This window comes from Psammomys obesus, unplaced genomic scaffold (assembly GCF_907164565.1).
Source record: "Psammomys obesus unplaced genomic scaffold, mPsaObe1.curated_primary_1811, whole genome shotgun sequence".
Lineage (NCBI taxonomy): Eukaryota > Metazoa > Chordata > Mammalia > Rodentia > Muridae > Psammomys > Psammomys obesus.
Window position 1 is genome coordinate 7,225,727 of NW_026596100.1, and position 27,405 is coordinate 7,253,131.

A 27,405-nucleotide genomic window follows, 5' to 3' on the forward strand; every position below is an offset into this window, starting at 1 on the left:
AAATTTATTCTAAAGAGGACACAAAAAGTATACATCTTTATAAATTCTGTGTGATGTCTCAATATATGTCAATTTTTAATTTATTCTCTTATACACTATATCCCAACAGCAGCTTCCCCTTCCTCCCCTCTGTCCAGCCCCCCACCACCTTCCCTCTCCCACAGATGCACTGTTTCTTTATTTTTCTTCAGAAAAGAGCAGTCTTCCCAGGGATATCCATGAGCACAACATAGCAAGAGTAAGTTCAGACGTAAGTCCTTATATCAAGGCTGGATGAGGCAACCCAGGAAGAGGAAAGGGGTTCGAAGAGCAGGCTAATGGGCCAGAGACACCCCCACTCCCATTGTTAGGAGTTCAACAAAAACTCCAAGCTAAACAGCCACAACTTGTAAGCAGAGCGATGAGCACGGAGCCAGCCAGGCACCATGGTTGCCTCTTCAGTCTCTGTGAACTCCCATGAGCCCTGCTTAGTCGATTCTGCGAGCCTTGTTCTTCTGGTGTCCTCTACTACTGTCTCCTACAGTCCTTCCTACCTGTTCTGTGGGGTTCCCAAGCTTTGCCTAATGTATGGCTGTGGGTCTCTGTATCTGCTTCCATCAGCTGCTGAAGAAAGCCTCTTTAATGACAATTACGGTATGCACTGATCCTATGTGTATAGGAATCATTTCAATGCCTTTTTTTTTTTTTTTTTTTTTTTTTTTGTCAGTCATGTTTGATTCTACCCTAGGTCTCAGGGCTATTCAGATTCCATACTCTGGTCATCCGGGCAGTTTCAGGCATGATCTCCTTCTCATGGTTTAGACCTCAAGTTAGTCATTGATTGGTTCCTCCTACATGCTCCGAGGCACCATCGCCCCGGGACAGATTGTGGAGTGTAGATTTTATGGCTGGTTTGGTGTCCGAGTCGCAGCACTGGGAGCCTTACCTGGTTACAGAAGATGGCCAATCCAGGCTTCATCACTCAGTTACTAGACTTCCCCGTAGGGTCACCCTCCTGGGTTCCAGGCAGTTTCCACTGCAGCAGGTTCCCCTCTTGCTCCCTAAATGCCCACCTCCTCCAGTTGTCTCTCCCTGTGCCCTCTCCAAGTTAAATTTATCCGACTCTTGAAGAATATATGAATTCTTTACCGTGAAAACATTCTTTCTTCTCCTTTTATAAGACATGTAACATTTCTCTGTAATCAACCGTCTATGCAAAGGCATCCATCAACCAAACCTAGGGGAACTTTGCTGGTTTGATTAACTGAAAATGGCCTTCAAATGTCAGAGAGATGGGCCAGGTTCTTTGTAGTTTGTTGACATTTTCAGTGACTTGGACTCCTTGTAAAGAGTCTATTGCATTCATTTTGATGGCGAATCCTTGTCTTGCTGCTCTTTAGACATTCATGTCGGCTTTGCACCTTTTGAAACAAGAAACAGTCACATGTGTGTTGGGGCCGGCTCATAGCTGTTCACAAGTCCAGCTGTTCACATTCTCGACACTGCAGCTCAGTGAGAGCAGGCCATTAGCTTGATACTGGCTGTGGTGGGAATATTTATATAATGGAAACTGGCAAGCACAGCAAATCAGGGATTATTGGTTTTTTGTTTTTTTTCAATTTGGAAAGTTATTTAAAACATTTACCAATACTCCACTTGAAATAACACAAGATCAGCTGTAATGCTAATGTAAATTCAAATTTAATGCCCAAACATAATTTTAATTAAACAATGATAGAGTTCTCTTTGAGGAAAATTTTGTTTTGAATGAAAACATACCCTAACAATTTGGTTCCTGTTAGACACAAGAACAACTGTCTGTTTCTTCTCTTTCAGCTTATCCAAGCCTCAGGCACACTGAAGGCATACTACATTTCTTGAGAAACTTTTCAGTACAGCCTGCAATTCACTCAGAGCTGCTTGCATTAGTGTTGTTTAATGTGTGGTTTGAATTTTTTTCTCATTTATAGAGTAAGGATATGCTACTAATATATGACTTAAAACCCGAAGGCCTTATTGAACATCATTACCACTGGCATTTTCACTCTGTTAATCTCACTCATCTCTGACTTCCTACATAATAACTGGAAAAGACATTAAGAATGACATGTTTATGTGTGTTGACACAGTTGATCAATCCATCTGACTGTGGGGAATGCTGACTAAGATATACTAGGTAAATAATTTGAAGGCTAGTAATGTGAGTGGGAAGGAGCTGCAAAATGGGCCTCTGATTTTTACAATCTTAAATGGCCCCTGGATCACAAACAGATGTAGCAGGAATTTGGGGTTAATCATGTGAGTATAGCTCTTAGTATTTCCCATACTTCATTTAGTTAATAAAATTATTATGGAACTCTAGTTTTCAAATATTGGCTGCCACTGAGAAAAGAAAGAAAGAAAGAAAGAAAGAAAGAAAGAAAGAAAGAAAGAAAGAAAGAAAGAGAGAGAAAGAGAGAGAAAGAGGAAAGGAAGGAAGAAAGGAAGGAAGGAAGGAAGGAAGGAAGGAAGGAAGGAAGGAAGGAAGGAAGGAAAAGAAGGGGAAGGGAGAGGGAGGGAGAGAAGGAGGGAAGAAGTAAGGAAAATAATTCTAATTCCTAATAATAAGAGCTAAGAGGACTGGAGAGTAACTGAGAGGCTAAGAGATACTGCAAGAAACCCAGATCGAATTCCCAGCACCCACATCTGAAATTCCCCTTGTATCAGCAACCCTCTTCTTACCTCTGTGCGCACCAGGCATGCACAAGATGCACAGACTTACATGCATAAAAACATTCATGCATATAAAATAAAATACATATCTATCTAAAATAAAATGATGTCTGTCTAAAAACGTTTAAATAATACAACCTAAGGATTATGATCAGCCTACTAGATACCAGGTGCCATTCTAAGCTACTCATAATGTGTTTCCTTTTTGACATAATTCCCAGTAGAATTGTGAATTATGTTACTTATTTCCAACCTAATTTTGCTAATCTGGGCCTCATACAAAGGATAAGTGACATGCCCAAAGTCATTCAGCTACATGTTATTAGTCTTAGAGTCTGGCTTCAATTTCAGTCAGTCTAACTGGCATTCATGCTCTTACACAAAACAACAAATTACTTGATCTTGCTCAACTCAAAAAAAAAACCTTGGTCTCCCTGGGGCAGTTAAACAGGGACTTGATTTTTCACATATCACCTCTTCATTTTCTTCAGATGACACACTGGAATGAAAGAAGCATAAGGCAACCTTGAGTGTTCAGAGCTAATTGTGTATTTTTAACCATATGTATGTTTTTAACCATATGTATGTATGTTTTTAACCATATTGTCACAATTACTATTACTATTATTATTATTATTATTATTATTATTTAAGCTAAAGCCAAAACATGAACAGTAAAAGAACACACCTGTATTCTTTAAGAACGAAAGAGTTAAACTGAAATTTCAGCAATACAAAGGCGTTTAATAGCTTATGCTTGAACTGCTCATTTATTAAGTGTTTAATCTAGCAAACCTAATTTGGTAACAAACTTTCTCTGACAAAGAGTTATATGGTCTTACCCGCTTAGATCAAGGTTCATCACGGAGCAGATGTTGAGACCTCTAGGAGCTTTATATTTTCGACAGGTGTGTGGCTTGCTGCTTCATTGGATTTTAACACAAATTTTATGTCTCAGCTGATGTAAGAGTATGTTCATTAACTCTGTCTTGCTAACTGAATAAATATAGAGCTACTCATCCACAGAATCACATCTGTTTGTAAGTAAGTGAGCTGTTTGAACAGCCTCATACATATTGATAAAAACAATGATCCATATAAAGACCTGCCCTGAGACCCGCACATGACAAGGGATGATTGCATATCCAATGTAGGCATTTATTGCTGAAGGGAAACTATCATAAGATAAACCAATTGTTCCAGAAGCCTGTGAACTACATCAATAAACATTTAAAAAATAACCGAATTCTTATTTTTTTAAGATACAGAATGTAGGAAATGAATTTAAAACTTTAGAAACTCCTGTTATACCTTAAAAACAACGAAAGCTTTAATTTAGCCTTAAAGTTTGGAAAGGTACATCAATAAAATATTATAAAAATTTTGGTTTACTTTTTCTGTCCCATTAAATGTCACATTCTAACTTACTTAAAAAGTGAAATTCTTTAAAAAGAAAATCTTAAAGTGTTTTGAGATATGCTATGTGGAAAGAAGGAATTATGTTCTGATTTAAGCTATTTATATTATTCTGTCCTAAATTTTCCTAGTTTTAATCCAATAAGCACCATGTCCCATGTCTCACATTATTTGCATTCCAATTTTATAACTGTATAATATTGCCATATGTCATTTCTTTTTTATATCCAAACATATTAGATCTACTCAGTTGGCATTACCTATGAAAATATAAGTAGGATATTTTAGATTGTAGATTGTAGATTTGGGGGGACTTTAGAGCATTTGTATATATATTATACAGTATCTGGGGAGAGGGTCCAAACATAAAAACAAAATTCTTTTAGGATAGATATCTATATCACGTGCACATGATTTTATACACTATTTGTAGTACACCTATATCCTGACTGTGACTTCAACAGCAGATGTGGTATTTTCATACTTTTGATGTTATATTGACACTCAAAAGGTGTCAGGTTTGTCACTTTAGATTTAGATTTTTATAGTAGGGGTGCTTTATCCACCCATGCATCCCTTCCTCTCCCCCGCCTGATCCTCTGGATGGATTACAGTGATATACTTTTTTTAGACATGCCTCTCTTTGCAGCGGCCATCTGACCCCACTTCCTCTGAACTCTCACACTGCACCACTAGCCCGTCTTACTCATCACTCTATCCCCAGTGTACATAAAATTGCACCTGGCTCATGGGAGAAGAGCATATATTTCAAATCAGTTCAGCAAGTGAATGAACGTGCCTCAAACAACCCAAGCCATCAAATGTCTAGTGCAGTCTCACATAAGTTAAGCAAACGTGAAAGCTGGAAATCTATTGTCCATTTATCTATGTGTCAGGACAATGACTAATAGTTATTCTTTTCAGTTGAGTATTAAAAAAGCAAAAATGGAAATGAGCAAGAACCATTAAGAATGATATTCCAGGGAAAACCATGAGAACAGATGCTTAGCTGGGGTTGGATGGAGGCAATAGACTCCTTTCTATAACTGACCAACCGCAGAACTCTGCCTTGCTGGGTCAGGTGAGGTGGGAATAAGAGATTTTACCCAGAGACTTCCTGAGAATGGAATAGGAACAACTACAGTTTGTGAGGAGAATCAGAGAGGGAAGTGAGATTGCTATTGTGTTTAAGAAGTGCTGCAGACTATAGGCTGATCAGTTTCCAAGTGAGTTTCCTAGCAAGGGGAGCAGGGGCTGTCTCTGACATGAGCTCAGTGGCTGGCCCTTTGCTCAACTCCCCCTGGGGGAGGAGCAGCCTTGCCAGGCCACAGAGGGGGAGGAAGTCCTCCCCTATCAGTGAACTTGGAGAGGGGCATGGAAGGGGATGAAGAAGGGAGGATGGGATTAGAAGAGAATGAGGGAGGAGGCTACAGCTGGGATACAAAGCAAATAAACTGTAATTAATATCAAAAATTAAAATTAAAAAAGTGCAAATGAATGATATCATTTTCTCAAAAATAACTTTCGAGTCTGAAGTGCAATGTTTCACCTATACCTGCATGAAAGACTGAAAGGGATGTAGCAGGATTTTACTCAAGGTTGAACTTTCTAGCCAGGGCACAAAGGAACGTGGAGTGTAACGTGGAAGGACAAACTCATTTCTCTTAAGGACGCAGCCTTCCACAGCATCCCAGGGAAGGACTGACACGTCTCCTTGTAGGCGCTTCTCTTCATAAAAGCCCACAGTGAGATTTCTGGAAATACACTTTCTAGTGCCTCCTTCAAGCACAGAGGGAATGACAGAATTTTGAACCTGATAATCCTTTTCCTTGAACTTGGTGTTTTAAAAAAATGGATTCTGAAAGCTAATTCCTAGTCTTACCTGGTTTCAACTTGACCTCTAAGCAGTAACATATTGTTTTCCAAAAGCAAATTTTTTCTTTAACTAAAGGATATTTGTGCAGTGTGCCGACTCCCATGGTACAGACCCTAAAGCAGTATTTTCATGTGCTTTTTTTTTTTTTTTAAGATTCATTTTATTTTTATTTGTGTGTGTGTGTGTGTGTGTGTGTGTCTCAGTGCAGTGCCTAAGATCTCTGGCAGCTAAAGTGACAAGCAGTTTTGAGCCACTAAATATAGGTTCTGGGAACTGAACTTGGGTCCTGTGAATGAGCAGTAAGCACTCTTAACTGCTGAGCCTTCTCTACAGCCCTGGGAATATTTGTTTTGATTACGGTATTTTAAGAATTTGTAAATTATTTTCAAGAAAAATGCACAGCAAACTTAGGAACTTCTTCATGTCCACCGATAGCGCTCTTTATGCATGGGCCTCCCCTCTGCTTTATTCAGTGCTTCTCACCTTGACCACCAGAGCACTAGGTCTTCTTCCCTGCCAGAGCGTAGTAGCTTAATTTCTCACCTTTTGTGCTCCTCAGTCACCTCAGATGATGCTCATTCTGTGGATTTTGGCTTTCGGGTTGATATTGAAGAAAAAGGATTCTACACGGAGAATTTTCATTCCACAGCATGGGTTTTCCGAGGAGATGATGGTGATCCTGAAGACAGCCCCAGGTGTCTTAGTAAAAAGCCAAGACCAGTCGCTGGTAAGGACTTAAGAATTACAGCAAGATGCAAATGCCTTAGAAAACTCATAGCTAGAGCCCTGAACACTGGAGAATATGAATAGTTGGCATGTGTTAAAGAATATGAAATTACTAAAACTAATTTCTTACTATTTTAAAAGCTATAACTTAAAAAGAAATGATACGAAGGATTAATATGCCAAATGGATGTGGGAAATCTCAAAAGCCTCGACCCCTAGATGAAGAACTGCACGCAGTTAGTGACTGTTGAGAGAGGGAGAATCTGTCTTCTGCGGGGACAAGCCTCCAATCGGTTATACAATTACAAATAGACCTAAACACATATACGCAGGAACAGAACTAAGTGAATGAAGCCACCAGATGGTGTTTGTAAGTTTGTGTGTGTATGAGGCCGTGAATTTGAGAGGGAGTCAGGGAAAGTGGGGTAAGTTGGATGGAGGAGAGGGAGAGGGGAAATTATGTAAATATATACTCACATAAAATTCTCACACAAAATTAAAAAGAGCCGTTCCTTCAAAATAGTGATTCCAGATTTGAAATTTAAAAAAACAAAAAAAACAAAAAAAAACAACTAATATGAATCGGGGATAAGAGCACATACCTGAACCCTCCTGCACACAGGGAGTGTTATTTTGGTGGGTGAGTTTGTTATATTTATGAAAATATTTGTCTTGCATTTGGATTTTTACAACCAAGTAAGGAAGTGTTGTCTAGAGGGATAAATTACTTGATGATGTACCCAGTGTGTGAAACAACAATGACATTCATTTGTGGCTTGTCAGCAGCTGTGTAGCACTTATGATTACTCACTAGACAGCCATGGGAAAGCAGGACCATAAATCTTAAAATATGAGAAAATTGTCTTTAGAATGGGAAAGGAACACGTCACAAACAGGTTGATTGTGTCCTCCCACAGGAGACTTATACAGTTGAGCTCACCATTTCAAGACTTTATTGAAATGTTTATTCTTCCATACATGTTTTTGACATTCAATTTGCTTGATTGAAAAACTAAAACCACAGAAACATGACCTTGAAGGCAATAGATATTGTAATAGTCTCATGGAATATGAAAACAAAACAGCAAGTATGATTTGATTTGAATCAACACATAAAAATCTTCCATTAATCAAATATTTGTTGGGTAAATCAATCTGCCAAAAGCAGAAGATACCATCAAGAAAGTAACCTAGAGGGAACAAGAAACCTTGAAAAGTAGAGATGTTAGAAAATTATTGTTACAGCAGTCAGAAATGGATTTCTGCTTTTCTTTTTTTCCTGATTAGCTACCAGCCAATCTCAAAGTGTTGAAATATTAATTCCTAAAACCTTGAATTTCCCAGTTCTGCCTCTTAAATTATGAGATCCAATAAGACATTGTCCAATCAGCCATGCCAACAGAGAATTCTCTTAATGAATAACAAACTTTCCCAGAGGCACAGAGCACTGCAGAGCACACGGAATACCTTTTCAGCAATATTACTGTGCTTTTCCTGACAACAAGAGGAGAACATGTTTTCTTCAGACATTTTATGAAAACAAGCATCCCTCAGGAGTCCACATGCAGACACTGTATCCTTCCAGCCCCTCCCTGAAGAGTGCCAGTTTGGGCAACAAGTGTGCAGCACCTAAGCTTTAAGGTGAAATGATTCTTCCGTCTTTCCTGCCACCATCCCATTACACAAGAACATGCCTGAGGGTAAAGCAGTGCACAGCAAAGGTTTGTAAATTAATGACTCCTGCCTTGGAGTGCAATGAACCTGTGAAAAAGGATGGATATCTCCTTGTTTGTATCAGCTGCTTATCTGCTTTATCTGACCAAACAGGAGGTCACAACTGAGTGTGCCCGTGCAGAATGCTTTGTCTTCTGCTATACTGGTTACATCTCATAAGAAGCTTAATATGAAATATAATTATTCATCCTAAAATATGAGAAAAAATTAAGTAAATCATCTTACAAATACTGCAAAGTAATATAAACTAATAATAATATTTTACAAATGTTGTGGGTGCTTCATCTAAGACCATCTATCAGTGGTCCACAGCTTTCACCACTTTCGGGAGCCTCGTAATCCATCACTTCAATGTCTCAAGAGTTCCTACCTGCTTGTGATTCTGCCCATATTTTATCTACACATAGGTATTCTGAAAGTGCCTTTAAATGTGAACTTTAAGATAAGGCAACTCCACAGAAAGAAAGAAAGAAAGAAAGAAAGAAAGAAAGAAAGAAAGAAAGAAGAAAGAAAGAAAGAAAGAAGAAAGAAACATCCTTGCACTTTGAACTGGAGAAAAATCTAAATCTAAGAAGTAAAAAATAACATCCACAGAAGTAACAGAAGCAACAGGTTGAAAAGAAGCAGCAACACATATTTCCTAGAAATTCTAACACATTTCTACCTTTTATGAAAGGGAATGCTATTAAATTTTCATTTTAAGGTATTAGGTTACCCAATTCTTTTAAATAGCTTGGCATTCTTCTCTTTTAATCGCCTACCATGGTCACAAGTACCACAGAGTCGATCTAGTATTAAAAGCCCGCTTCTGAAGCTTGAGAAAGTTTCCATTTATACTTGATCATTATTTACTCTTTACAAGTCTTCGAGGCAAAGTGCAAATGATGTTGACAACCTGGAATCACATCTTTTTCTCATCTCTGAGGAATAACAACCTTAAACAGTTCTGAAGAGAGAAGATTGTGATCTGTGAGACTTTATCTGGAATTCAAACTGGGAAAGTGTTCTTCACAGTGGGCATAAAGGGCAAAATGGGTTGACATAATGAATAGCTAAACTGTTTAACACGCAGAAGTTGTGAGGAAAACACACACACTACAGAGAAAATGATACAGAAAAGAAGGTGTAGCAGGAAGAAAACAATTTTAGGGAGAAAAGTGGGTTGATAACTGGGCTACAGTAATTAAAGTTAGTTAGATGACCAACCTCTTCAAAACCAATTTTTTCTATATTTTTCTTACAAAGCCAGGTCTTTTCTTTTCTTGGCTTCTTATAAAACCCCAATTTATGGGCTATGATTCAATATTCATTTTTCTTTGAACAATGTTGTAATAAATTTTCTCATTTACAGAACTAAGGAACTAGGGTTTGCAAGACTTGCATGACTTTCCGGCTACCTATGACAGACTGGTTAAGGATGAATCCTAAGGTTTGGTAGTGCCTAGCAGTAGTAAGCCTTAATTTCTTGACACTAATATTTAACACCTCTACACCTCAATATTATCTTCTCTAAAAATATAACAATTTAAGCAATCATGATCTGCTGTGAAGAGTAAATTAGACCACACTGTATAAAAAATATTACAATGAAAAACCCAGAATTTTGTGTAATTAATACGTTCTATTACGTAGTATTGCTTGGAACGTATCTATTAGGCCTGACGTGGAACCTACAGGCAAACCTGCTATGTTTACCGTACTTAACAGTGTACAGTGCTACGTGTCAACTCAAGGCAAGGCTTTCTTTGCTTTCCTTGCAGTCCGTGAGCGAACTGTGAGACTATTCAAAGGAACTGGAGATTATCCCTGGGGATTCCGGATTCAGTTCTCCAAGCCCATCGTGGTAACTGAAGTGGATGCCAGTAAGTGCTCTCCTAAAAAGTTTAATTCGTACCAGAACAGTCCTCTCAACCCTATCAAAATGTGCCAAATAACCTACATTCTCACCGTCTGATAAAGTGCACACAGGCAATAGAAATGGCTTCTGAGCCTGTTTACCAAACAATACTGCGAGGTGCTCAGACCATGACCGCATATTATTTTAAAGCCCAGGCATTCTGTCTGCATGAACTCCTCTGATAAACACGGCGTCTCTGTTTGTCAGGTCTCTGGGAGCTCTATTTGCCTTGAGTTATTTCCTACCTCCTCAGGTATCCTTTTAAAAGTCTATTCGAAATTAAAGTATTACATCATCCCATTCCTCCCTTCAACTCCTCCCATACCTACTCAACACTCTCTTGAATTCATGCTCTCTTGTCCTTTAAATGTTATTGCTACAGATATGTTTTTAAATATATAAACATAAAATGCTGCTGATTACATTTTGTGTTGCTTTTCTGCATGTTTTTAGAACCAACCACTTGGTATTAGATAACAAATTAAAGGTCTCATTTCTGGACTATTTCTCAACAGTCATTAATTTTCTGTCTCTCTTCATCTATGGGTGGGAGCCTTGTGAGATTTCTCCCATCCTTTTTGTGATATTTACTGTGATTGAAATTATTCAGATCTTGTTGAGGCAGCCATATTGTTGTGCTTACTTTTGTCATATCTAGAAGATACATTCTTATGGCAGACTTCCTTGCTTTCCATCCCTTCTTCTCCAATACTTCCCGAGCCTTGTGTGTAGCACCTATGTCATAGATGTATCAGGTCAACCTGGGCAAACCATGAACATTCTTGTTTTAAACCTAAGATGGATGCCAAGAAGTTAGATATATATTTCATTAGTGTACATCAGTGTTTTAGAAGAATTATTTAAATTTCTTATAATTTCAGAATAGGAATTGATTAATTTGAATTTATATCTAAAAATTACATATATATAAATTTGAATTTATATATAAAACATACTGTATTTATTTCACATTAATTATAGAGAGCTGTTCTGGCAAAGGTAGTTCATATTTGTTCTCTATATATTTTATATACATAAAACCTTAGTATTATCATGTTCATTTTAAAAAATGGCTATATTAGGATCAAAGTCAGTGGAAAGCTTACCTAAGTTTTTTACATATTATAAACACCAGGACTCAAATCTTAGAATTTCAAGCTATGGAAATACTTCACTATGACATACCCACTATGAGACACTCCATTAGGGTGCAATCAAACACCTGACCCTAAGTGGATTAAACAATGGAGCAGATGAGCTGACTCACAAAGCTGAAGAAGGTTCTGAGCAAGTACAGATGTCTGTTTCAGTGATGTCATCATTTCATCAGTAGCATGACTTTTTTCATTCTTTTCACTGCTGTTTCAAGCTTCCACTTGGACTTAAATAATCTCAGCAGCTCTGGCTTTTCTAAAACAAACTACAGAGTCAGAAAAAGAGGACAAGAATGAAACCTCAAATAGCCTCTTGGGGACTGCAGGGAACTGGTTCAGTTAGGTCAAATGAGGTTGTTGGATTGAATTATCAAAAAGCTAAGTCTTTCATGGACCAGAAGACGGAGGGATGCCCTTCACCTTGCACAAGTTTTCACAGACTAGAAAACAGAAAGAGATGATCTTGTGAAATGTAGTTCCAGTTCACGACATACTGACACGGTGACACTTGAATGTGAGTTGTCAGTAACAACCACACAAACAATATCACACACTTTATTCAAAAATGAGACCTTGCGTTTTCTTATCAAGAGCTAGTATATCTACTAGTACTTGGCATATAATAATTTTCTTTTTGAAAAATTTATCATATCCCATTGTAACCCCTGCACTCTGGAGAGTAAGGCAGGAAAAGTTCAAGTTCAAGGCTGACTTAGGCTATATTCTGACCCATGTTTCAAACAAACAAAAATCTTATTATCACATAATTATCTTTGAATCTTTCTTAACCAGATATTAACCTAATATATTTTTAACACTTAACATCACATCACCTATTCCTAGATGCACAGATGGATTAATGTTGTCTTCTGGATATATATATATATATATATATATATATATATATATATATATATGCATATAAGCATGCTTATCCTTGAGTGGTGGTGACTCATTTCTTTAATTGCAGCACTTAAGAGGCAGAGACAGGTGGATCTCTGACATTGCAGTCAGCTTGGTCTATAGAGAGTTCCAGGAGAGCTGGGGCAGACAAAGAAACCCTGTCTCGAAGAAACAAAAATAAATAAATTAATTAATTAGTTAAATGCCTATGGAATTAGTATAGTAACAACAGTTTATAATCAAATGACTTTCCTTCATATTTTTTACCCGACTTATTTTACCAACATGTTTTCCCTCTCTGTGAGATCGAAAATGAATACTAATTTTTGTCTTCTTTCTTAGGCAATAAAGGACTTTGCTCTTCTGTTTTTCAATTAAAGATCCAGAGCAAACTCATAACCACAGAACTACAAAACAATCTAATACAGTCATCTAAATTTCAGAATTCCTTTCTAGTTTCCTTTTCTCCTCTCTCAGCTTGAGACTGTCTCGGGCATCAAGTATATGTTGTCTTGACTAGGCTCTATTTCTATTTCCTATTTATTTACACCTCCAATTGGTACCTTTTTCTCTTGTCTCCTTCAATTTTAGGACAATATTTTTTACCTGTGGCTCCTGTCCCCTTCTCATAATTTACAAAATCCTGATAAGTAGGAACAGAGAAAAATTTTAAGGTAACAAATGGAGTTCCTACCATCTGAGAATAGACTGAAATCAAACATCCAATAGCTTAGAGGCAATTGCTATGCCTGAACAAAGGAAGAGGGTGAGTTAGCAGAGAAGATTCAGACCACTATGCAAGCCCAAAGCTGAGCAAGAAAAGGAGGTAGGAATGGATTGGAGAAGCCTCTTAAACTTAGGGTAATGCTGACACATTCTGAAACAGGCAAAAGTAATCAAATATTTGCCAGAGCTGAACATTCATTGAGTAATTCTGCATTGGTTTTCCATAGCCTGATTCTGTCAGTCCTTTCAAGTTCATTTAACTGTCTAAAGCAGCTATACAGAACTTGGCCTGAAATGTGAAAGGTCTTAAGAATTTGAATGAGGACTGGCTGCATTGTCTTCCTCTGTGGCCTGGTAAGCTGCTTCCCCCTCAGGGGGAAGTGATCAAAGAGCCCCTGCCCCACTAACTAGGGAATCCACTTGGAGACTGAGTCAATGGGCTATAAATGAGCAGGAGTTTTGGTCCATGGTTCTTGGTCTTTGGTCCGTGGGCCCAGTTCTTTTGGTTCTGTTGGTCTCTTTGTGGAGCTCCTGTCCCCTCCCCTTTAGGTCTTTCTATATCTTCCTTCTTTCATAAGATTCACTACACTATGCCCAAAGTTTGGCTATGAGTTTCAGCATCTGCTTCAATACCCCAATCAGTAGAGTCTTTCAGAGGCCCTCTGTGGTAGGTTCCTGTGCAGCCAGTCCTGATAAGACCTGATAGGCTAGGGTCAGATAAAAGGGGAGGAGGACCTCCCTGATCAGTGGTCTAAGGGAAGGGCATAGGGAGAAAAAAGGGAGGGTGAGCCTAGGAAGAGACGAAGGAGGGGGCCACAGCCAGGATATAAAGTGAATAAATTGTAATAAATAATAAATAAAAATAACAAATAAACAAATAAAAATAACCCTGAATTAGACCAAATTCAAAAGTAATGGAATTTTTTGGCAGGCCGGGGCATGGCCTCTGCACAGTTTTCTTTTCCAGGCTTTACAGTAAGAGAGAACAACAAGTAGAGCCCCAAGATACACAGGTCAGGAGGTTTGCTGAAAAAGAAGTATAACTGACTTAAATGTTGCAGACAAGGCAGATACAGGTTGCTTGCAGCAATGAACTCACTTCTTAGCATCACTTTCTGTATTAGCTACTTTTTTTTTCTGTGTCAGAATACCAGAGAGAAAAAAAAAAACAATAAAAAACAAAAAAGAATTTCTTCTAGCTCTCGGACTGCAAGCATATAGTTCTTTGTGGCATGAAAGGCATGGTACAGGCCAGGGTAACAGGGAAAGAATGATACAGACCATGGTGTCAGGGAGGAAGAGTACAGGCTGTGGTGGCAGGGAAGGCATGCTGATACAGGCTGTGAGGATTGTTCTTGGTTGTCAACTTCACTACTTCTGGAAATAACTAAAACTGAAGAGGCTGGGAATACCAGGGAAGGATTTTCCTTAATGAAATCATTTGAAGTGGGAAGACCCATTTTTAATCCAATACATATCTTTTTCAGTTGGGAAGATCCATCTTTAACCTGGACCACCATTACTTATGGCACCTATATAAAGGATGTGGAAAAAAGAAGTTTGCTGCTTGCTCTCTTAGAAAGCCCATTTTATCATTGGCATTGGAGGCTACTTTTTTGGTATTCTGGTGTACATTAATGACAGGCTGAGACATCAGTCTCATGGACTAAACAACTACTAAATTTTTAGACCTTTCATTAGTAGTCAGTCATTGTTGGACTAGCTAGAGCAAGTCATTCTTTTAAGTCCCCTTGATAGATCGATCAATAGATAGAAAGAAAGATAGGTAGGTAGGTAGGTAGATAGATAAAAAGATGGATAGATAGACAGATAGATAGACTCATTCTATAAGTTTTGTTTACCTTGAGAATCCTGATTAATATAGATTTTGGTATCAGGAATGGTTCTAGAGCAATAGAAGTATAAGGATGATTATAAGTGTCTGCAATGGGCTTTTTGATTTGCCAACACCTACAATTCCAAACCCTCTCCAGTTTCTGAAGACTCTACTAGCAAATGAGAGAGCACTAAAAGTCCATGGTGTGAACTATTTTACAAAAGTAGTAGAATACATTTGATTATCCTGATTCACCAATTGTGAGAAGCAACAGATTTGGTGATTTTGCACATAAAACTTTTGACAATTTGTGAAAATACTTTTTTAAAAAATGATGCTGGTTGGTTGTTCCTATCATCTCTGGATAAATTGACAAAGGAAAAGAATGCGCTTCATGGGAAAATTAACCAAGTTCTAGTATCTCAGAATACAGTGCAGAACAACAGTGAATTCAGTGATAAAATTGACAGGCTCCAGATGCACATCAACACTCTAAACTCTACTAAGCATGCCCTGGAAGAGAATACTCTCTCCAGCGACCACAAAGTTTGAGAAATCAAACTGAAGCCCTCATTGTCAGTTTGGCTGAATTACAGCGACATTTCAGTCTGAGCTCTGGAGTATGTTGCTAATTAAAGTAAGGTGACTAACTGGTAAAAAGCAGGATCATGTAACTTGGATGTGTTTGAGGACCCTACTGAAACTGAGAACTTTGGATCCTCACATTCTCAAGAGTTGATTTCCCCTAAGTCGTCTCTCCAGAAGAAGATAGACTCAGCAAAAGATGTGATCCCTTCCTTATTCCCTGATACATTGTGATTTCTGCCTTTGACTGAGAAAATTGTTTCTCATTGTTTGTTAAAGCAACAGTGACTTTCTCTGAAGGAGATGCCAGGCAAGGCAATATAGATGTCCTTCAGGACCACCAATAGTTGCTTCTAAACCTATAAACAGAGAAGCAAAGCAGGCTCCCAGAAGGGAGTTAGAAAGTGTAGTCCATAAGGAGATGTGCTACACTACGTATGAGCTTAATGAGTTTGCTAATTCATTCAAGCAGAAGTCTAGATAATATACAGAGAGAAATGGATTTTAAGGGTGTGGGATAATGATGGAAAGAACATAAAACTGGATCAGGCTGGGTTTATTAATCCTCTGGCCCACAGAGTAGAGAATCTAGGTTTACTATAGAAGCTCGCACAGTTAAAAAAAAAAATGTGTCAAAGTTTGTTTGAATGGTTGCTTGAAGGATTTGTCAAAAGATGGCCTATAAAAAAGGACTTGGAGATGCCTTCTACATGTTGGCTTACTGTTGATGAAGGAATTTCAGGGCTCAGGGAATTTGCAATGTTAGTGTGATTCCTAATTCTCTACAATGGGAAAGCCCAGAAGACATGGCCTTCACTAATTCTATAAAACACAAAATAATGAGAGGGCACCAGCACATTTGAAAAGCTTTGTTTTCTCCCATTTCTCTGTGCCAGATCTTAGGGTTGGAGACACCTGTTGCTCATTCGGATGAATTAAATGCAGTGGTTTAGCTGGGTGGCACCACTGAATCACCCAAGGCAAGGAAACTGTAGTTATCATAAATGGGTATCGTGAACAAAACAATGTCCATAATGGCCTAACCTGTAATGGTCAGCACATGCAAAGTGAATTTTATAGTGGTATGAGTCATATAATCCTTTGATACTAGCTAATCAAACATGGTGCTTCCAGGCATGAAATAGATAAGAAGTTTAATGTAATTTTGTTTGGTCTGTATAAGAGGAAACTTTCTCAAACAATTTGAGGGCATGGAAGGAGGCTACATTGATTGAGGCAAAAGGGAATCTTGGCATGTGGGCTAATTTCCAGACTTAGCCAATTGGCAACCCAGAACCTTTTGACTACAGAGACTGCTAAAACTTGACAAGATAACTATGAATTTTACTGTTAGCCTCTCTAGTGCTTCCCAGATGGACCTCTGGCCTTTTACAAGGGTAAATGTATACTGGGGGAAAGGAAACAATCAGACTTTCCAGGGTCTATTGGATACTGGTTCTAAATTGATGCTGATTCTCGGAAACCCCAAGAAATATTGTGGCTCTCCAGTTAAAGAAGGGGCTTATATATTGCAGTTCAGTATCCAAGTGGGTTCCATAGTAATGGGAAGAGGGACTGTCTCTGACATGAACTGATTGGCCTGCTTTATGATCACCTCACCTTGATGGGGGAGCAGCCTTACCAGGCCACAGAGGAATACAATGTAGCCACTCCTGATGAGATCTGATGACTAAGCTCAGAAGGAAGGAGAGGAAGACCTCCCCTATCAGTGGACTTGGGGAGGGGCATGTGTGGAGAAGGGGAAGGAAGGTAGGATCAGGAGGGGAGGAAGGAGGTGTTTCTGGGGGGATAAAAAGTGAATAAAGTGTAATTAATAAAAATTAAAATAAAAACATTTAAAATAAAGAAGGGGCTTATGGAGGTCTGGCGCTTGATTAGGAGTTTAGACTGAAGTCTGATCAACAGGAGGTCCCCAAACTTATCTGTAGTTATTTCCCCAGTTCCAGATGTAAATATACTTATATATATACTTAGAAGTTCGTAGAACTCTTACATTGGTTTTTTGATCTGTACAGTGAGGGCTATTATATTTGGAAAGGCTAAATGGAAGTCTTTATTATTGCCACTGCCAAAGAAAATAGTGAATCAAAACCAGTATCCCATACCTAGAGGAATTGCAGAAAATAATGCCACAATTAAGGATTTGAAAGATGCAAATCTTTACCGCCACATTTCCCTTTAATTCTCCTATCTGGCCACAGCAGAATACCGATGGATCATAGAGAATGGCAGGTGACTATTGCAAACTCACTCAGTTAGAGACTCCAATTGCAGCTGCTGTACCAGATGTGATGTCCTTGCTTGAGCAGATTGACTCATCTCTTGGTACATGGAATGCAGCTATTGATCTAGCAAACACCCTTTTCTTAAAACCTGTCCAAAAGGACTACTAGAAGCAATTTGCTTTTCAGTTGGCAAGGCCAGCAGCATACCTTTATAGTTTTACTTCAAAGATATATTAACTTCCCTATGTTGAAAAGTGTAAAATGAGTGCTGGGCTATATAATGCTTATTATTAGCCCTATGATTAGCACACCTGGATAATCTAACCCACTATCACAAATAATAATACACGGACACCTGTTAAATTTATAATTGCCTTATTTACCTTGGGCTGGGCAGATATTTCACTTATACTGTATCAATATCCTCACCTTTCTGGGAAAACCCTGAAAGATACCAGCAAATGGAAATCTTTACACTGGGAAGACCTTCAGTCAGTTTGTATGATCCTACATTTTTTTTTTGAAAGGAAAAAAAATGGTCAGATGTAGGACTGTTCTCTGATTCATGGTCTGTAGCCAGTAGTTTGGCTCGATAGTCAGGGGCTTGGAAAGAACATGATTAGGAAATTGGTGAGAAATATATCTGGGAAGAAGTTTTTGAGTGATCTCACTTCTACAAATGGGCAGAGGTTGTGGAGATAACTTAACCAGATCTTGAGAGCCAGCATCAGACCAACTTCCAACACCCCTGCCCTGTGTCTACTCTCTCTACAATCTGTCTCTGTAAAACTCTCCTGGTAAAACTGCCTCCTCCCTTTCTCTTTCTGTACTGCCCCATGGCTTCAACTGCTTCTGTTTATTGCACCAGGCTAATAAAAGATACTTTTTACACGCTTTGGTAACTTGACAATAACACGCGTGTATCAGAGAATGGAGAGTAAATCCAGCCAAGGTTAAATGAGAATTTTTTCAAAATCCAGTGGTGTGGACATGTAGAGATATTCCTTCTAAATGGAGAATAATCTATTACACATGGCCCTTCCCATCACCAAGAAAGAAGCACAACATTTTTGTGGGCCTATTTGGGGCCTGGACATAGTATATTTTTTTCTCACTTGGATGTGTTACTCTGGCCCATATACCAAGTTACTTGAAAATATGCTAAATTTGGGTGGGACCCAGAACAACAAAAGGCTCTTCCATAGGTCCAGTCTGCTATATTCTACCACTTGGACCACAGACCCAATGGCACTTGAGGTGTCAGTGGCCGTTAGGGATGCCATTTGGAACCATTAGGAAGGCCTATGGATGACCCACAAATGAGATATTTCGGATTTGGGAGAAAAGCTCCATCATTACCTGCAGACAACTCTTTTCCCTTTGAGAGAAAGCTATTGGATTGCTGGCTACTGAGCCTTAGTGGAAACTGAACATTTGACAATGAGGCACCAAGTTAGCAACCAACATGACCTGCTCATCGTGAGCTGGGTATTATCTGAGTCACAAAGTCATAAAGTAATATGGGCACAGAAACAATCCATTACCAAATGGAATTGTTTTATATGTGATTGGACCCAAGCATGTCCTGAAGGCATAAACAAGTTACATGAGGAAGTTGCCCAAATGCCTATGGTTTTCATTCCTATTATAATGCCATCTGCTGCCGAACAAGTATGTATACTTTCATTGGGTGTGCCCTATGATCTGTGACTGGGGGAAAAAAGATGAGGGTCAGGTTTACTTATGGTTCTGCACATTAAGCAGCCTCCACCCAGAAGTGGAAAGCTGCAAAAATTTAACCCCTTTCTGGGAAAACCCTGAAAGATATCAGCAAATGGAAATCTTTACACTGGGCAGACCGTCAGTCAGTTTGTATGATCCTACATTTTTTTTTTTTTTTTGGAAGGAAAAAAAATGGCCAGATGTAGGACTGTTCACTGATTCATGGTCTGTAGCCAGTAGTTTGGCTCAATAGTCAGGGGCTTGGAAAGAGCATGATTAGGAAATTGGTGAGAAATACATCTGGGAAGAAGTTTTTGAGTGATCTCACTTCTACAAATGGGCAGAGGTTGTGGAGATAACTTGTGTCCCATGTAACCACTCATTAAACGGTAACTTCAGTCAGTGGAAGAGGAGTTCAGTAATCAAGTAGATAGGATGACTGTTCTGTGGAAAATCAGGCTCTTTCCGCAGCCTTCCCTGTCATTGCCCAGCCCAGCGGGTCTATGAGCACAGTGGAATGGTGGCACAGATTGACATTATGATGGGCTCAACAAAATATACTGCCACCACCAAAGTTGACATGGCTATGGCTGCTGCTGAGTGCCAGATCTGCTAACATCAGAGACCAACACTGAGCCTCAGATATCGCACCATTTGCCTAAGTGACCAGCCAATGACCTTGTAGTGGAATGACTATATTGGACCACTTCCTCCATGGAAATGACAACAGTTTGTCCTGATTGGAGTAGGTACTTATTCTGGTTATGGATTTGTCTTTCCTGAATGTAATGCTTATGCCAGAACCACCATCTGCGGACCTATGGAATGTCTTATCCACTAATGTGGTGTTCTACGAAGTACTGCTTCTGACCAAGGAACTCCCTTCATAGTCAGGAAGTGGGACAGTGTGCCCTGATCATGGAGTCCATTGGTCTTATTATGTTCCCCACTATCCTGAAGCAGCTTCCCTGAGATAAAGATGAAATGGCTTTTTGCAGACATAGTTACAGCACCAATTAGGTGGCAGCAGCATGGGCAGGGTACTCCAGAAGACAGTATATGCTTTGAATCAGCATCCACTATATGGTACAGTTTCTCCTATAGCCAGTATCCAGCAGTCCAGGAATCAAGGGGTGAAAGAGGAAATAGTTCCACTCACTATTACTACCAGTGTCCCACTAGGAAGATTTTTACTTCCTATTCCTGTGACTTTAAGCTCTGCTAGCCTGTTAGCAGAAAAAAAAGGCTAGTTTTGGGCCCAGATGGGGGAACACTCCTAGCAGGAAATACAACATTCCATTGAACTGGAAGCTCAAACTTCCCCCTGGTGACTTCAGGCTTCTGATTCTCAAAAGCCAATAGGCTAAGAAAAGAATAACAGCTTTGGGGAAGAGCTGTATTTGATCTCCTGATTACTGAGAGGAAATTGGACTTTTTTCTCCATAATAGAGGTAAGAAAGATTATGACTGGGGAACAGGAGACCCTTTATGGCATCTCTCTGTGTTACCATGTCCTATGATTAAAGATAATGAGAAACTACAATGGCCTAGTCCAGGAAAGATGGCAATGTGCACAGATCCTTCAGGACCCTTCAGCTAAAGAACCGAGGCCTGCTGAAGTGCTTGCTGAAGGTGGAGGAAATACAGAATGGGTAGTAGAAGGAGGTAATTATAATTACCAGCTGGGCACGTGATGGGTTGAAAATGAAGATTATAATTGACATTAGTGTTTCTATGTCATATTTTGTTGAGTTTTTTCACAGATGTTTATGTTTTCTATCCTTAAATCTTTATCATGTAATGTAGCATCAATTAAGAGAGCATCAATAGTTAGCATATTTAAGTTTGAGATACTAAATGAATGTCCCTCAAAGGAAATTGCTACCTATTCTATGTTTTATACATTATATCATGTCAGGCATAATTATGACATGGTTAAATATATGATGCATCTGTGATTGTGTATGGCATAATTACATCATGTTAGGCTCATTGTTTTCATTTGGAAATTAAGCATGACATAAGGAGACATGAATATGTGTGAAGTTGACAAGGGGTGGAATTGCCATGGCTATTCTTGCTTGTCAACTTTACTACATCTGGAATTAATTAAAGCCCAAACAGCTGGGTACACCTGTGAGGGAATTTTTTTCTTAATTAAATCATTGGAAGTTGGGAGACTCATTTAGTCTGAATCTTTTGTGGTGGGAAGATCCACCTGTGGTCTGGATTATACCTTCTGCTTGTAGCCTATGTAGAAAACAGAGAAGGGAGCTTGCTCTTTTTGCTTGTTGCTCTCTCTAGCATATATAAAAATGAACAGATATGAATTAATATATAATAAATTAACATATATTCATTATTATGTATTCAGTACAGTATTGTTTTTCTCTCTCTCTCTTTACCTCCTTACCTCTCTTCCTTCTTCATTTTATTAAATTTGAGACCCAAACCATGGATGGAATACACATGTTCATCAAATCCCAGTATTCATTCTGTATGTTCTGATCTTATAGAGAATGCTGACTAATATACAGGCCATGGTAGCAAGGAAGACATGAACTGGCCATGGTGGCAGAGAAAGTGTGATACAGGCCATGATGACAGGGAAGCCATGATGCTGGCCATGGTGGCAGGGAAAGTGTGACACAGGCCATGGTGGCAGGGAAGCCATGGTGACAAGAGTATGAGACCAGGGCTCTCTATATCTGGGCAGACCAGGAAGCAATGAGTTGTTGCCTCACTGTTTTGTTTCTCTCCCTCTGTCTCTTTGTCTCTCTGTCTCTCTCTTTCTCTCTCTGTATCTCTCCCCCCACCTTTTTATTTTTATTCAACTTGAGATCCAAACCAGTGGATGGAATAGTACTACACACAGACACTTAAGCACCAGAGGTGTATCTCTGTGTGTCTCTACCATCACAGAGTTAATTTCCGATATCTTTTTAACTATTCAGTTGTGATGGTTAACTATATCTTTGTCCTTCTAACACAAAACAAATAATACTGTGTGCTCTGCAGGGAACTTTTAATTTAGTGGGCCCTGGGGTGTTTTGCAATAAGAAAGCTGAAGTGTCTTTTCTGTTGCAGAGATGCTACAATACATAGTTAACCCAGAATTTTATTCAACGTAAGAAAGTGCTGCCCTGGCAGGGATTCGCGTAGCTGCTGAGTGTAGTTCTCTCATTTTTTTCTTAAATGTATTTCTCAGTGCTGAGAATCCCTCTGAAATCCATTGTCTACTCAAATCTACTAAATGAGGGGTTGGGGGACTTTAAAATTACACACATTTTCAGCCCTTCTGAGAGTCTTATTCATACTATAAAACATTGTTCTGGATGCAGTAGAGAGGTTTAATTATACACTAAAGATGAAAAAGACAAAGAGAAGAGACCTGTAGGTGGGGTGGAAATGATTATCCATAAGTATACAGAGTGTGAGCTTGCTTGGCACTTACACAACTAATTGCCCACACCCGGCTGGCATCTGCATGAACGGTTTCTGTGAAAGCCTGAGTGCATGTGAGATCTGTTGGCATAAACAAAAGAAACAGATGTTTCAACTTTGATAGCAGGCAAACGTGGAAAGAAAACTATACATTTTAAGGCAGGATAAGCAAGGGAGGAAGTGATGAACAAAGCCCGTCTTTCTGAAGCTCCAGAATTTAAAATGCAACTGTTAGAGCACAAATTTCAAAGGGAAAAGTACGTGCTCTTTTCTAAGTAGATGATTTTCAGAATCCGCATTATATGTAAATTGAAAGCATGAAGGAACTTCGTACTTAGCTTCTCGTAATAAACTTAGAAGTATATCTATTTGGAGGGAACTGCAAATTCAGAAAATCGTAGTCCTTTTTTTTCCTACCTCCTCATACCTTCCTGAGCAATTTATGCTCAATACTTCTGTACCAAGGCGAGCCGCAGATAGGGCAAACATTTGTGTGCTGTATTATCAAGTCACCTTGAACTATCTTTCCCTTCACTGGAGCCCCTATCCTGCAACTCCAGCATTGTTAGTAGGTAGAGGTGGATCTCATAAGATACGTGACAGTCTGGAGTACCACAGCCAGTGCCCACTATTAAAAATTAAAAGCCAGAAGAATGGCAATCCATAAAAATCCCCTACCAGCAATAATCCCTTACTCAGCATCATAATCAAAAATATACAGATAACACAGTTTAAGAGGATGTGTATAGATATTTTGCCGATGAAGATAGAAAAAAAATCAATAAACAAACTAACAGTGTTCAACATCAACACTCATCTAAGAAAGAGAAAACACAAACTCACTAATTTTGCTCACAATAATGGCTTATAATAAAAGGCCATATAATAAGTACTACCCAAGAATAGAAAGGAATATAGAACACCAATGCAAAAATGCAGGAAGAACATCAGGTGTATAATCAAAACAGAACTGTCTTCATAGTGACAGAGCCTTTAAATAAAAGAATATTTTATGCCCCCCTTTTCATTTCTGATTTTGCTGATTTAGATAGCTCATGGGAGCTCAGTATCCAAGTGGGAACCCTAGTAAGGGGAACAGGGACTGTCTCTGACATGAACTCAGTGGCTGGCTCTTTGATCACCACCGCCTAACTGGGGAGCAACCTTGCTAGACCATAGAGGAAGACAATGCAGCCAGTCCTGATGAGACCTGATAGGCTAGGGTCAGAAAGAAGGGGAGAAGGACCTCCATATCAGTGGACTTGGAGAGGGGTGTGGGAGGAGATGAGGGATAGTGGGTGGGTGAAGTTGGGAGAGAATGAGGAAGGGGACTACAGCTGGGATACAAAGTGAATAAACTGTAATTAATATAAAAAATTAAAATTAAAAATAAATAAATAACTCCCCCAAAAAGAATATTTTAAAGCAAATTTTACTTAGAAAATCTATTATTAAACATGTACTTGGTTTTAGATTTTATAGTATTTATTGTGCTACCTAGTGAATCATTTAACATTGATTAGTACAAATTCTCCAATTCTTTCTACTTCCCTTATTCTCCTGAAAGGAGTCCTCATTTTTCTTAATGTCTTAAACAGACTAAGATTAATTATGATATTATTAGAGTTGCTTTTATGTCCTCAATATAGAACTGTTGATATTCTCACCTTGAGTTTTCTCTTCTGTGTCTTGCTGTCTTTATGTTTCTCTGTATCTCTGATTCTTCCTCTCCCTTCTCTGTGTATTCATATATGATCATGTGTGTGTAATTGTGCAAGTACATACGTGCTCATGAATGTAGAAACCAGAGTCTACATCACATGTGTTTCTTCCTTGCTCTCCACTTTCCTTTTTGAGACAAGTCTCTCACTAAACCTTGAATTCAGCATTTTGGATAGACTGACTGGAAGCCCCTGGGATCCTTCTTGTGTTTCTGTTCCCGACACTGAGGTTACAGATGTCCACTGTCATGCCTAGCTTTTTACACAGATGCTGGCCATCCAAGCTCAGCTCTGCATGCTGTGCTTTGCTAGCTAAGCCCTGTCTTCTTTGTGGTCTGTATTCACTGTGGTCTCTTACTGACTCTATAATTTCTAGAGTCCAGCCCCCCCTTCTCTCTCTTATTAATAGTGATTTTTTTTTAATTTTATCTTCAGTGCTCTGTGTTTCTCTCCTTATGTTGTCTAAGTTATGAGTCTCTTTGTTGATTCTAACTTAATACATATATGCTACAAATCCTCTCTCATTCTGTCTGGACTGAACCCTAGGCCTCACTCATGCTGGACAAGCAGTCTACCCCTGAGCTTCCCTTTCACCCCTAAACATATTTTTCACTCATGCCAAAGAACATTTTAAATTATATACTCCATGGTTATTTCGGTGTATCTAGAAGAAAACATACATTCAATCAATGTTTTAGATTTTCCTTCCATGTATCAGAGCTTATTCTGAAAATATCATGATAAACAAATGAAAAATTTTACTTGCTGGTGGGATGTTTATAGTTCATTAAGGATAGACAGACAGGTATCCAAACAAGTGCAGCAAAGCACCTCAGGTCATGTGCCAGATTCTTAAGCTTCCACTCTTCTCTAGAGTTATGTTACAAGCTTGTCTAAATTCTAGTAATAATATTCACGCAGATCTGTTTAACTTAATCTATCTCTATTCTAAATTAATCTTCCTAAAGCCTAAAGTATAAAACATGTACAATGTTTGCATTATTTACTATCTCTCTAATGTCAGGGTTCCAGAACAAATTCTGCATCTTCACCTTTAACACGCTTTCTCCTTTGGAGGACTCCACATGTTATCACCCAGGCCAATGTCCATTGACCCACAGCTGCTGTGCCAACTCACCTGAGTCACTAACTTTGTGTGCGTACCTTTGCTCAGAATGCTTACCGGCTTGGGTATGCTGGAGTTTTAAAATTATGCTAACTTTGGCATAAAAAAGATATGCATGACTCAAGGCAAACAACATTAGTCATGGCAGTAGTCTAATGTGGATGTTCTTGGTTGGAAATAGTTTTACCTCACATAATGTTGCATGATCTGGGTTCCATTTTTCCTTATGAATCTATCATCCCCTAAATACCCCAAAGTCACCTGGATCTTCCAGACATATGAAAAAGGGAATATGAAAGGATGGTTTTCCTGCATGTAATGCCTGGGCCTAGAAATGGAACACAACTTCTGTTCCTATTCTCGTGGTTAGGCCTTTCTCACCTTGCATGCCCAGCTGCAAAGGAATCTGAGAAAGACTGACCGACTGTGAGCCCAGCCGTCAGAGAAATTAGGTTTATATAAAAGTAGCAGTCTCCACCACTTTGTCCTCCTAACAGTCAACATGAAAGAGAATTCATGTATTCATTAATATCAAAGCAGATTACCATTTTCCTGAAAGTCACTTTATAATCACTCCAAATTGGAATGAGAATTCCTTTTTTCCAAAATCACAATACATATTGTCTGTGTAATTTGTTTTCTATCTGTCATTTGCTCTACTACAAATGTAATTTTCTTTTCTGTAATGCTTCTCTTTTCTTTTCCCAGTAGAACTGAAGGTCCTTGACAAAAAGAACTATAGCATATAATTTGAAGTGGTTCATTTATTCATTCGATATGTATTTGTTGAATGACTGTTAACCTGTAAGACAATAGCTGGTATTATGAAGAATGCAGAAAGAAATAAGATGTTTCACTGGATCTGTGTTGTTATTTCGTAAGGCCATAAACAAATTTTCTGAACCCCTTAAGACAACGGAGCAAAGAATTCATTGAAATTGATTCAAAAGATCGTCTATGCCATGAGTAGTATACTACAAGCAGAATAGTATATAAATGAATGGAACTATCAAAGATTATTTCTAACCCCTTGCTGAACTGAATGAGCCATGGCTTATTAATCATGTTATCCTCGACAACTGAAACACATTTAAAAAAATAAATTCTTGGCCAGGTGTTGTGACTCATGCCTTAAATCTCAGCACTCAGAAAGCAGAGGCAGGCAGATCTCTGTGAAATTGAGGTCAGCTTCGTCTACAGAGGAGGTTCAAGGACAGGTAGGGCTACACAGAGAAACCCCATTTCAAAGAACCAAAAAAAAAAAAAAGAAGAAGAAGAAGAAGAAGAAGAAGAAGAAATAAAACATAAATTAACACTGTGGGGCTAGAGAGATGGCTCAATGCTTAAGAGCATGGGCTGCTCTACCAGACAACACTGGCTTGATTATCAGCACTCACATGGCAGCGCACAATCATCCACAGCTCCAGTTCTAGGGGATTTGACAACCTCCTCTGGTCTCTGCAGACCACCAGACATCCACTCGGCAAACAGGCATACATGCAGACAGAACATCCATATGCATAAAATAAAATAAAATAAAATAAAATAAAATAAAATAAAATAAAATAAAATAAAATAAAATAAAATAAAATAAAATAAAA

At 38.7% G+C, this 27,405-nt stretch overlaps 1 protein-coding gene across 1 annotated transcript in view; it reads left to right on the forward strand.

Moving 5' to 3' along the window:
• Positions 1-27,405, forward strand: part of LOC129692139 (uncharacterized) — a 118,123-nt gene that overhangs the window by 16,346 nt on the left and 74,372 nt on the right. Inside the window, exons 4-5 of the mRNA XM_055628381.1 lie at positions 6,543-6,710; positions 10,204-10,305. Coding sequence (XP_055484356.1) covers positions 6,543-6,710; positions 10,204-10,305 — 270 coding nt within the window. The remainder of the gene's footprint in view (positions 1-6,542; positions 6,711-10,203; positions 10,306-27,405) is intronic.